At 49.2% G+C, this 12,650-nt stretch overlaps 1 protein-coding gene across 1 annotated transcript in view; it reads right to left on the bottom strand.

The window, feature by feature from the left end:
• LOC119957859 (spectrin beta chain, non-erythrocytic 4-like) overlaps nucleotides 1-12,650 on the bottom strand; it is a 225,308-nt gene that overhangs the window by 177,996 nt on the left and 34,662 nt on the right. The window contains 2 exon segments of the mRNA XM_038786016.1: nucleotides 3,227-3,342; nucleotides 11,228-11,308. Of these exon segments, the coding sequence (XP_038641944.1) occupies nucleotides 3,227-3,342; nucleotides 11,228-11,308 (197 nt within the window).

Here is a 12,650-nt window from a genome sequence, read left to right as displayed (position 1 = left end):
ACAGGGGACCATTCAGCCCGTCACATCAGTCCTAGCTCTTCCAAATCACCACTTTTGTCCGTCCCCCTATAAGTTCCCTGTCATCAAGTTCCCTGGCCAACTCCCTTCGAATCTTATTTAAATAAAACATCACCTTTTCAGTTGTGTGTTCTGGATCTCAACAACTGAGAGAATACAAATTTTCTCCCCCCTAAATCGTGTCTCCATGACATTAATTAAATTGCCTGCTGGAAGGAATAATCTTTCAGAATTTACCTTATCAAAACACTGTCCCCCATCAAACACTCCCAGGACAGGAACAGCACAGGGTTAGATACAGAGTAAAGCTCCCTCTACACTGTCCCCATCAAACACTCCCAGGACAGGTACAGCACGGGGTTAGATACAGAGTAAAGCTCCCTCTACACTGTCCCCATCAAACATTCTCAGGACAGGTACAGCACGGGGTTAGATACAGAGTAAAGCTCCCTCTACACTGTCCCCATCAAACACTCCCAGGACAGGTATAGCACGGGGTTAGATACAGAGTAAAACTCCCTCTACAGTGTCCCCATCAAACACTGCCAGGACAGGTACAGCACGGGGTTAGATACAGAGTAAAACTCCCTCTACACTGTCCCCATCTAACACTCCCAGGACAGGTACAGCACACAGTTAGTTACAGAGTAAAGTTCCCTCTACACTGACACCATTAAACACTCCCAGGACAGTTACAGCATGGGGTTAGATACAGAGTAAAGCTCCCTCTACACTGACCCATAGAACACTCTCAGAACAGTTACAGCATGGAGTTAGATACAGAGTAAAGCTCCCTCTGTACTGTCTCCATCAAACACTCCCAGGACAGGTACAGCATGGGGTTAGAATCAGAGTAAACTACCTCTACACTGTCCCCTTCAAATACTCCCAGGACAGGTGTGGTGAATGTAATCTGTGTGGAGTCTGAACGTCCTCCCCGTGTGTGCGTGGGTTTCCTCCGGGTGCTCCGGTTTCCTCCCACAGTCCAAAGATGTGCGGGTTAGGTGGATTGGCCATGCTAAATTGCCCGTAGTGTCCTAAAACGTAAGGTTAAGGGGGGGGGGGGGGGGGGGGGGGGGGGGGGTTGTTGGGTTATGTGTATAGGGTGGATACGTGGGTTTGAGTAGGGTGATTATTGCTCGGCACAACATCACGGGCCGAAGGGCCTGTTCTGTGCTGTACTGTTCTATGTTCTATGTTCTATGATAATTCACACTGTGTCTTTGTAAACGCAGTAGCGTTATCTGACCACTAGGGGGAGTAGCTCTGGGAATGCTTAGGAGCTTGCACAGGGCTCCACGCCTTGGCTCCGCCCACGACTCCTCCCCCTAGTGCTGCTGTATAAATACCCTTGTCCAGAGTCAGCCTGCAGTTCACTGAGAGTTCATCAACGGGTAACAGGCTGGCTCTGTAGTAAGTCGATTAAAGCCTAGATTCATATCGGAAACACGTGTCTGGTGAAGTGATGCTTCCATCAACAAGTATGTGTCACTGAGAAGCGTATTAAGTGTCACTGGACAGTCAGTGTCTCTGTTGTGCGATTTGAATTGAAAGCTCCCACACAAATCAATCGACTGACGACCTGTGAATCAGTTATGATTGGATTTAAACCAGACATTTTCCAGAGTATATTGTACAGGTCTCTCTCTCTCTCTGTGTGTCCATAAGACCATAAGACCATAAGACATAGGAGTGGAAGTAAGGCCATTCGGCCCATCGAGTCCACTCCACCATTCAATCATGGTTGATTTCAACTCCATTTACCCGCTCTCTCCCCATAGCCCTTAATTCCTCGAGAAATCAAGAATTTATCAATTTCTGTCTTAAAGACACTCAATGTCCCGGCCTCCACCGCCCTCTGTGGCAATGAATTCCACAGACCTACCACTCTCTGGCTGAAGAAATTTCTCCTCATCTCTGTTCTAAAGTGACTCCCTTTTATTCTAAGGCTGTGCCCCCGCGTCCTAGTCTCCCCTGCTAATGGAAACAACTTCCCTACGTCCATCCTATCCAAGCCATTCATTATCTTGTAAGTTTCTATTAGATCTCCCCTCAACCTCCTAAACTCCAATGAATATAATCCCACGATCCTCAGACGTTCATCGTATGTTAGGCCTACCATTCCTGGGATCATCCGTGTGAATCTCCGCTGGACCCGCTCCAGTGCCAGTATGTCCTTCCTGAGGTGTGGGGCCCAAAATTGCTCACAGTATTCTAAATGGGGCCTAACTAGTGCTTATAAAGCCTCAGAAGTACATCCCTGCTTTTATATTCCAAGCCTCTTGAGATAAATGACAACATTACATTTGCTTTCTTAATTACGGACTCAACCTGCAAGTTTACCTTTAGAGAATCCTGGACTAGGACTCCCAAGTCCCTTTGCACTTTAGCATTATGAATTTTGTCACCGTTTAGAAAATAGTCCATGCCTCTATTCTTTTTTCCAAAGTGCAAGACCTCGCACTTGCCCACGTTGAATTTCATCAGCCACTTCTTGGACCATTCTCCTAAACTGTCTAAATCTTTCTGCAGCCTCCCCACCTCCTCAATACTACCTGCCCCTCCACCTATCTTTGTATCATCGGCAAACTTGGCCAGAATGCCCCCAGTTCCGTCATCTAGATCGTTAATATATAAAGAGAACAGCTGTGGCCCCAACACTGAACCCTGCGGGACACCACTTGTCACCGGTTGCCATTCCGAAAAAGAACCTTTTATCCCAACTCTCTGCCTTCTGTCTGACAGCCAATCGTCAATCCATGTTAGTACCTTGCCTCGAATACCATGGGCCCTTATTTTACTCAGCAGTCTCCCGTGAGGCACCTTGTCAAAGGCCTTTTGGAAGTCAAGATAGATAACATCCATTGGCTCTCCTTGGTCTAACCTATTTGTTATCTCTTCAAAGAACTCTAACAGGTTTGTCAGGCACGACCTCCCCTTACTAAATCCATGCTGACTTGTCCTAATCCGACCCTGCACTTCCAAGAATTTAGAAATCTCATCCTTAACGATGGATTCTAGAATTTTGCCAACAACCGAGGTTAGGCTAATTGGCCTATAATTTTCCATCTTTTTTCTTGTTCCCTTCTTGAACAGGGGGGTTACAACAGCGATTTTCCAATCCTCTGGGACTTTCCCTGATTCCCTGTCTCTGTCTCTCTGTCTCTCTCTCTCTCTGTCTGTGCCAGCGAGTTGCTCAAGGACATACCTTCCGGGTCCAGGAGTTTGGCCACCCCCAGTCGCTGTTCTGCCACGTTAAACGCCTGCTGGAGGTTAAAGGTCGTGTTGGATTTCTGCAGTTTGGTGTAGTCAATGAGGTCACTCCTGAAAGGTCAAATTTTAGGCTTATTACATCACAGGGAACAGAATATAGAGACGACGCAGGGAAAGATTGGGATGTGGAGCAGACACACAGGGGAATACAGAGAATACACAAACACTGATCACTGGGATATTGAAGGGATACAGATTGGGAGTATTTGACTCTGGAAAGATTATTCTAAATCCATTTTGTGGTAGCGTGCCCCTTTAAGGGGGCAAGTTCCCCCAAGTGTCATGTGACCCGATTGGCCAATGGGCCGGAGCAAGCGCAAACTGGGGGGCGGAGCGCGGTTTTCGCAGTTAGTTAGGAGCTTGGAGCCTTGGAACATGGTAGCCTTTTATCTCACTGTCTGTATAGAATAATTACTTTAATAAACCGTTATTCGTTAATCAACTTGGTAATTGCTCCTCTGTCAGGATATTACATTGGCGACGAGGATCAAACCTAGTGCCATCCTGCTGCTGCAGGAATCGGGAGAGCAGGCCTCATGTGAAAGCCTTTCCTTTGAAGCAAACCCATTCAGCAGTCTGCGAGTGTCCAAATGCCTCATTTTGGAAAACTAGAACCATTCGACCCCCAATATGGGAAAAATGGGACTATATGTCAAACACCATGACTTTTTTTAAGGCCAACAAAATCTGTGGGACGGGGGGGGAAGAGGTGGGTTATCTTGTTGACTGCCCGCAGGGCTCCCACATATAACCTGATTAGGAGTCTGACTTCCTCACAAGCCCTGATTCAAGTACTTTCGAGGAGCTTGTAGAATCAGTCAAGGGACATTATCACCCGAAGCCCTCGATAATAATGCAACGATACAAGTTCAATTTGATGACAAGAGTAGTAGGGGAGAAAATTGCGCCGTTTGTGGTGCGCCTAAAACAAACAGCTGAACAAAACGGGTTCAGATCTGCACTCAGAGATATGTTGAGGGACAGGTTTGTCTGCGGTGTTAATGACACACACAAAGAAAATTGTTAGCAAAGACAGAGATTAGCTTCAGGAAGGCATTAGAGGTCATCCAGTCCATGGAAGGTGCTGAATGGGTGGGGGTAATGGAGTTACAGAGTGTGCAAGCAGACAAGGTCCACCAGGTTGGACGGGAAGCCATTGGCAGTCGTGGCATCAAAAGATGAAGGTGCAGAAAGTAACAAGCAAAGAGGTTCGGAACTGAAGAGAGTGGAGATATAGGGAATATGGTCCACAGACCAGCAGTTAATAAGAAGCTGCCAGTGTTGGAGAGATCAGCCCCAAAAAATGTGTAAATTCAGGGAAGCAACACATTGGGCGCGATTCTCTGCTGCCCACGATGGGTCGGAGAATAGCGGGAGGGCGTCCCCGACATTTTTCATGCCTTCCCGCTATTCTCCCCCCCCACCCCCCACCCCCCACGGCCGCCCCACGACACGAATCGCTGCTTGCCATTTTTTACGGCGAACAGCGATTCTCCCCAGGCCGATGGGCCGAGTTCCCAGGCCTTTACGGCCGTTTTTACGGCAACAAACTAACCTGCTTGCTGCCTTCGTAAAAACGGCCGCAACATGCCCGTTCTGGGCATCCAGGGCCCCGATTGGCACGGCAGTACCACGGCCATGCCAAGGGGGGCATGGGCCCGCGATCGGTGCCCACCTTTCGCAGGCAGTGCGTCCGCAGGGCGGCCGAGGGAGATGACGGCCTCGCGCATGCACGGGTTTTAGCCGTCCAACCCGCGCATGCGCATGCGCGGCTGACGTCATCGTGCGCGTCAGCCGGCGTGACGCTTGGTGCGCAGACTTAGCGACGGTCGCTAAGGCCGCGATGCCATGCTTCACGGGGCCCCGCTGCTAGCAGCGCCCGGGGGGGAGAATCGGGTCCCGGAAGGGGGCGCGGAGGCTGCCGTGAAACACAGCCAGTTTCACAGCAGCCTTTACGACTCGCCGCATTTGCGGAGCATCGCGCCCATTATGCCTGCAGTAAAAGGGGGGCTCATTCAGAGGAAGTGCAAGACTAGGCAGAGCCCACAAGGGGGCATTACAAAATAACTCCCACTCCAGTCTACAGTGTTGAGAGTTATCTAAAAATGGATCTGAAGTATGGGCTTCACCAAATTAGATTAAACTGGCTCGAAACCTTACAAATTAATAAAGGAGGTCTTCATGACGTGTCAAAACAATATAAAGAAGTTTTCCAAGACCAATTAGGCAAGATACATGGCCTAAAAGCAAAGGTTTATGTGGATCCTGAGGCCAAACCTATGTTTTTCAGAACCCGATCCATCCCCTATGCCTTACATGAGAAGATTGAGTCTGAACTCGAGAGGCTGGAAGAATGAGGGATTATCAAACCTGTACAGTTTTCAGAGTGGGCTACTCCAACTGTGCCAGTGTTAAAACCAAATGGAATCATCAGGATATGCGGGGACTACAAACAAACTGTAACCAAATTAGATCGGTACCTAATACCAGGAATTGAAGATATATTTGGTAAATTGGCAGGAGGCTTAACGTATACTAAACTTGATAATGAGTCATCCCAACAATTAGAGTTCGACAAAAGATCCAGGGAATCATTCACTATAAACACTAATGAAGGCTTATACCAGCGTACCCGGCTGTCTTTCGGAGTCCCTGATGCCAACGCGTAATTAAACATTTTCTACAGGATCTACCCAGGGTGATTGCCTATCTAGATGATGTACTGATTACAGGTGCGTCCGAGACGGATCATCTCGCAAACCTCGGATAAGTTTTTTAAAGATTTCAGAAGGCCAGAGTAAGGCTGAAAACAGAGAAATGTACGTTATAAGCGCATGAAGTGACGTACTTAGGATTCATGGTGGACGCCGTAGGGCTGCACCCTGTGGAATAGAAGCTCAAAGAAACCGGCCCCCCAAAATACGTCAGAATTGAAAACGGTTTTGGGAATGATGAACTATTATGGCAGATTTATTCCAAATCTTTCTACAATGATGGCACCCTTACACACTGCACAAGAAGAACGTGGTCGTGGCAAGAGCATCAGAAAGAAGTTTTGATCAAGTTAAACTAGCCTTATCGTCATTCAATCTCTTGGTCCAGTTTGACCCTTCATAAGTGAGCATTTTTACCTGTGATGTGGCCCCTTACCGAATCGGAGTGGTTTTAGCCCATAAAATGAAAGACAGAGCATAAAGGCCTATTGCCTATACCTTGAGGGCTTTGAATGGTGCTGAACAAGCTTTCGCAAATCCAAGAGAGACTGTCATAATATCTGGAGTGCAAAACTTCCATCTGTTTGACTCTACGACAGTTGTATGACTCCATAGGCTATGGGCCAAGTGCCGGTAAATGGGATTAGTATACATTAGAAACATACAGAGAAAATAGAAGCAGGAGGAGGCCATTCGGCCCTTTGGGCCTGCCCCGCCATTCATTATGATCATGGCTGATCATCAAGTTCAAGACCCTGATCCCGCCTTTCCCCCTATATCCATTGATCCCTTTAGCTCCAAGAACTATATCGAATTCCTTCCTTAAATTAGGCAATGTTTTGGCCTCAATTATTTTCTGTGATAGTGAATTCCACAGATTCATCACTCTAGTGAAAAAATTCCTCCTCACCCTTATCCTCAAACTATGACCCCTTGTTCTGGATTCCCCCACCATTGGGAACATTCTTTCTGAATCTACTCTGTCTAATAGTGTTCAGAATGTTGTAAGTTTCTATGAGATCCCCTCTCTTCTAAACTCTTCTAAACTCCTATTCATTGGAATGAATGGATCTTTTTCCGATTGGCAGGCAGTGACTAGTGGGGTGCCGCAGGGATCTGTGCTGGGACCCCAACTGTTCCCATTATATATGAATGATTTGGATGAGGGAACTAAATGTAGAATCTCCAAAATCCATGTTCTTGCTTATCGTAGATGCTCATCGGGCAGCACGGTGGGGCAGTGGGTTAGCCCTGTGCCTCACGGCCCCGAGGTCCCAGGTTCGATCCCGGCTCTGGGTCACTGTCCGTGTGGAGTTTGCACATTCTCCCCGTGTCTGCGTGGGTTTCGCCCCCACCACCCAAAGATGGAGCACGGTAGCATGGTGGTTAGCATAAATGCTTCACAGCTCCAGGGTCCCAGGTTCGGTTCCCGGCTGGGTCACTGTCGGTGCGGAGTCTGCACGTCCTCCCCGTGTGTGCGTGGGTTTCCTCCGGGTGCTCCGGTTTCCTTCCACAGTCCAAAGATGTGCGGGTTAGGTGGATTGGCCATGCTAAATTGCCTGTAGTGTCCTAATAGTAAGGTTAAGGGGGGGTTATTGGGTTACGGGTATAGGGTGGATACGTGGGTTTGAGTAGGGTGATCATTGCTCGGCACAACATCGAGGGCCGAAGGGCCTGTTCTGTGCTGTACTGTTCTATGTGCAGGTTAGGTGGATTGGCCACGCTAAATTGCCCCTGAATTGGAAAAACTGAATTGGGCACCCTAAATTTTAGAAAAAAAAAATCGTAGACGCTCACTCTCAATGGTTGGACATACATAAAATGAAGTCTCCCAACCTCGTCAGGTGACGACAAACATTCGCCACCCATGGGTTGCCCGAGGTTCTGGTCCCAGGTAACTGCTTTTACGAGTGAGGAGTTCCAGCATTTCATGAGAACCAACGGCGTCCAGCGTATTCGCACCACCGACCACGCCGCTTCGAGTGGACCGGCTGAGCGAGCCGACATGAAGAAACCGCACTCAGCCTCATTCCAACTCAGACCGGCCCGGTTCCTGCCCACCGCTCGGACAACAGCTCATTTCGCCACAGGTGTTACACCCAGCGAGTTACCAACGGGCAGTCGCGTTAGAACGCGATTGGTTCTTCCATTTGACCGGACGGGGTGAAGGCTAAACAGAACGCAACGACTCAAAGTAGAGCTGGAGGAATTTTTGAGGCGCGCCGTTTTGGTTGACGTGAAGAGTTTCGGTGGTGGTCGCAGTTGGATCCGGGGGAATGGCCGAGGGGAAAAACAGGTCCAGTGTCGTACCAGGTGGACGTCTAAGCGAAAAAGTAAAGAAAAAAAACAGCTGGGCTCTCTGAGCAGGAGAGAACCGCACGTAGAGCCAATGGGACGACTAGGCCGGGTTGGGCTTGTCGGTGACACGGCGGCGGATGGAAGCATTGCTGCAGGAAGCTATCCCGAGGACGAACTCCATAATAGTTGGGCAGCACGGTAGCATGGCGGTTAGCATAAATGCTTCACAGCTCCAGGGTCCCAGGTTCGATTCCCGGCTGGGTCACTGTCTGTGCGGAGTCTGCACGTCCTCCCCCTGTGTGCATGGGTTTCCTCCGGGTGCTCCGGTTTCCTCCCACAGTCCAAAGATGTGCGGGTTAGGTGGATTGGCCATGCTAAATTGCCCGCAGTGTCCTAAAAAGTAAGGTTAAGGGGGGGTTGTTGGGTTACGGGTATAGGGTGGATACGTGGGTTTGAGTAGGGTGATCATGGCTCGGCACAACATCGAGGGCTGAAGGGCCTGTTCTGTGCTGTACTGTTCTATGTTCCGGGGGGAACTGAGGAAGACTACCTGCGCGGACCCACCTTCGCAAATCGAGAGGTTCAAACCCGTCGAGGCTCAAACCGAAGCTACCACTACTTCTGAAGCACGCGTCGCTCTCAAAGGATGTCTCCTGACCGACTAACCTTGCCAGAGACCGTTTCGTAAATAGTTCCTTTGGTAACTGAAGAATGTAATCAGGCACTTAAAGAGAGTTGGATGTGGTCGGGTGGCCCCTTTAATGGGGTGAGCTGCCAACGTATGTGACCCGATCAGCCAATGGGCTGGAGTGAGCAAACCCTTGGGGGTGAAGAGTGGGTTTTCCCAGTTAGTTAGCAGTTTGGAGTCTCGGAAAATGGTTGCCTTTTATCTCACTGTCTGTATAGAGTTATTACTTTAATAAATGGTGATTTGTTAGTCAACTTGGCGGCTGCCGATCTGTCAGGATATTATACATCCATTAGGACAGATCCTTGGATGTTCTCTTCCTACTGTGAAAAGAAGTCTTCGCACCGATCCACTGGCTATTTTTAATTGGCCATTACCAGGCCAGTGAGGAGATAATGGGGGGAATTCTCCAGCCATTGGGATTCTCTGGGGGGAAGGGATGAGGGAGGGAGGGGGGATGGAGGGAGGGAGGGGGAAGGGTGGGGGTAGGAGGAGGGAAGGGGGAGGGGGAGGGGGGAAGGGAGGGAGAAGGAAGGGAGGGCGGGCGGGTGCTTTCTTTTGAGGCCTCCTATGGGAGAGAGAGAAAGGGAACGAATAGGGAAAGGGGGAGAGAGGGGAAGAAGGCAGAGAAAAAGAGAGAAACTGAAAGGGAGGGGAAGTAAGCATTACAGTTTTGACGTTCATAAGTTACCTTTGAACTTAGATTAAAATGAAGGGGCTCATGTGATTGTTCCACTCACTGCCCGAATTAAGCCAGTCTTGGTCAAGGGTTGTGCTGAGAAAGGTGTGACATCCTTACACCTGGGAACAGAGGGCAAGGACAGCTTACAGTGAATAGACTTGCCGGCTCCAAGCTTTCGGGGAGGAAGAGTTAGCGAGGGAGGAAGAGGGCAGCAGTTGTTATCGTCAACGGAGAGAAGTGGCGGCAGGAACTGTGCGCGCTGCTGATGTTGGCCACAGGAGGGCGGCAGTATCCAGTCACAGAAAGTCATTCCGCGGCCATCTAAGAAATCCAGGAGCTTCGTCCTGGCGTGATCAGGGAGGGAGAAGAATCATCGGAGCGCGCTGTGCTGCTGAGAGTGATTTTGGGAAACTCTCAAACTGAGGGAGGTGACTCAATTTTACAACTGAGCAATACAGAAGAAAATGAACCCATTGGACGCTGGTCGTAACTATCGTCGTAGCTATAAGACCTATAATTCTATGTAGACTGCGACACATGGTGAATATAAAAGTGGAACAGTCTTTCTGTAGATTAAAGCATAAGTAGCCCAAAAAAATATTCTTTGGTTAGCAGTGCTTTTAGTCACTTATTACAGTAAAAACCTTAAAATGTGAAATTCTTTTCAGCTCTAAACTGGAAGTTCGAATTTCTTTTGGTCTCGATGAAATGAAATGAAAATTGCTTATTGTCACAAGTAGCCTTCAATGAAGTACTGTGAAAAGCTCCTAGTCGCCACATTCCGGCGCCTGTTCGGGGAGGCCGGTACGGGAATTGAACCGTGCTGCTGGCCTGTCTTGGTCTGCTTTAAAAGCCAGCTGTTTAGCCCAGTGTGCTAATGAGAGAGGGAAAGAGAAAGGAGCGAGAAAAACGAGAGAGCAAGGAGAGGTAAAGAGAAAGGGACGGAGAAAGGCAAGATAGAGGAAAAGAGAGAGAAAGGGAGAGAGGGAGGCGGAAAAGAAAAAGAGAAAGGGAGAGAGACAGGGAGATGGAAAGGAAAGAGATGGAAAGGCAAAGAGAGAGAAAGGGAGAGAACAAGAGAAAGTAGAGTGACAGTACAACTGCACAGTGATCAGTTTACGCGGGAAGTTCCCATTCTAAGGATGGGATTCACCAGGCCGCCCGTTGCCGGGATTGTCCAGTCCCACTGAAAGTCAGTGGAATTCTGGCTGGCCCCCTACATCCCTGTGCTAGGAAAATCTCGGCCTAAGGGTGGGTTTGGAGACGGTGGGAGGGGGAGATATTTAATCTGCCAGGAGGGTGGCAGGGAGGGACCCTCTACCTCTCTCGTTCCTCCTTCCGCCTCCTCCATGTGGCCGTGGCATTATTCCCTCACTCATGGACATTCCGCACTCCCCCGGGGAACAGTGGCATCGTCTAACACTGGGCAACGGCACTAGGCAACCACTGGCCAGTGTCTGGTACAACCCTGCCCTTCGAACAGTGCCTCCCATGTCTCCGCAGTGCACACAGTGAGTGCCCAACGTCAGAGCCCATCGACCCAGAGCCACGTACCTGTGTTTGTGGATGAGAGCATTAAAGGCAAGGCCATCGCTCCAGCTGCTGGTGAAGTTCTGGATGTTCACGCCCGGATATCTGAGAATGAAAATAAAACACAAACACAAATATGAGGAGAGGTTGAGTAGATTGGGACTGTACTCGTTGGAATTTAGAAGGATGAGGGGGGATCTTATAGAAACATTTAAAATTATGAAGGGAATAGATAGGATAGATGCGGGCAGGTTGTTTCCACTGGCGGGTGACAGCAGAACTAGGGGACATAGCCTCAAAATAAGGGGAAGTAGATTTAAGACTGAGTTTAGGAGGAACTTCTTCACCCAAAGGGTTGTGAATCTATGGAATTCCTTGCCCAGTGAAGCAGTTGAGGCTCCTTCATTACATGGTTTTAAGGTAAAGATAGATAGTTTTTTGAAGACTAAAGGGATTAAGGGTTATAGTGTTCGGGCCGGAAAGTGGAGCTGAGTCCACAAAAGATCAGCCATGATCTAATTGAATGGCGGAGCAGGCTCGAGGGGCCAGATGGCCTACTCCTGCTCCTCGTTCTTATGTTCTTATGTATTCTATTCAGTTCGGGTTGCCAACTGTGGTTAAATGTATTCCTGGAGGTCCCATCACATGACTTGCCGTCAGTAGGTCGGCCAACACACCCATTCTCGTGACACACTGGCCTTCCCACACCAATCGGAAAGACAAAAGAGGACAAAGGGAGACTTGCAGAGGGGTGACCTACTCGGCTCGGCCACAGGGGCTGTTTAGCTCACAGGGCTAATCGCTAGCTTTGAAAGCAGACCAAGGCAAGCCAGCAGCACGGTTCGATTCCCGTAACAGCCTCCCTGAACAGGCGCCGGAATGTGGCGACTAGGGGCTTTTCACAGTAACTTCATTTGAAGCCTACTCGTGACAATAAGCGATTTTCATTTCATTTCAATGTGGCCACTAATCGGCCCAGGCAGTCAGAGGTCAAGGGGGATCACTTGGTCCAACTGTCTGTCTCTCCTCCGTGGCTACATTCGCGCCTGGGTGTCTCTGGAGAGGGTGATGTCTGCCAGTGCCCAAGAGGCCCACCGTACCGGTGGGCACCGCTGTGCTGGAGGTGCATGATCAGCTCCGGGGAAAGTTACTTTAACTTTATTTCATAAGGTTTTAAAGTTTTTGTCTTTTCGTTACAATTCCCCTTGAAATGGTTTGTGACTTTATTTGTTAACTTGTTTATTTTTATTGTTTACCAAAAGAATATAAAGTGAAAAATGTACAGTGGGGGGAGGTGACAGGGAGGGCAGAGCACCCCTTTGTTAGCCTGCCTCTGGGCCTGGTCAAGGTGGCCATCGACAGGTCCGGTCAAGAGGGGGGTCATTCGACCCAACTGTCCGCCTCTCATCCGTGGTTATGTTCGTGCCTGGGTGTCCCTGGAGGGGGG

This window comes from Scyliorhinus canicula, chromosome 27 (assembly GCF_902713615.1).
Source record: "Scyliorhinus canicula chromosome 27, sScyCan1.1, whole genome shotgun sequence".
In the NCBI taxonomy this organism is placed as follows: domain Eukaryota; kingdom Metazoa; phylum Chordata; class Chondrichthyes; order Carcharhiniformes; family Scyliorhinidae; genus Scyliorhinus; species Scyliorhinus canicula.
Note: the sequence above shows the minus strand (reverse complement) of the source record. Positions and strands in the feature narration are given on the sequence as shown.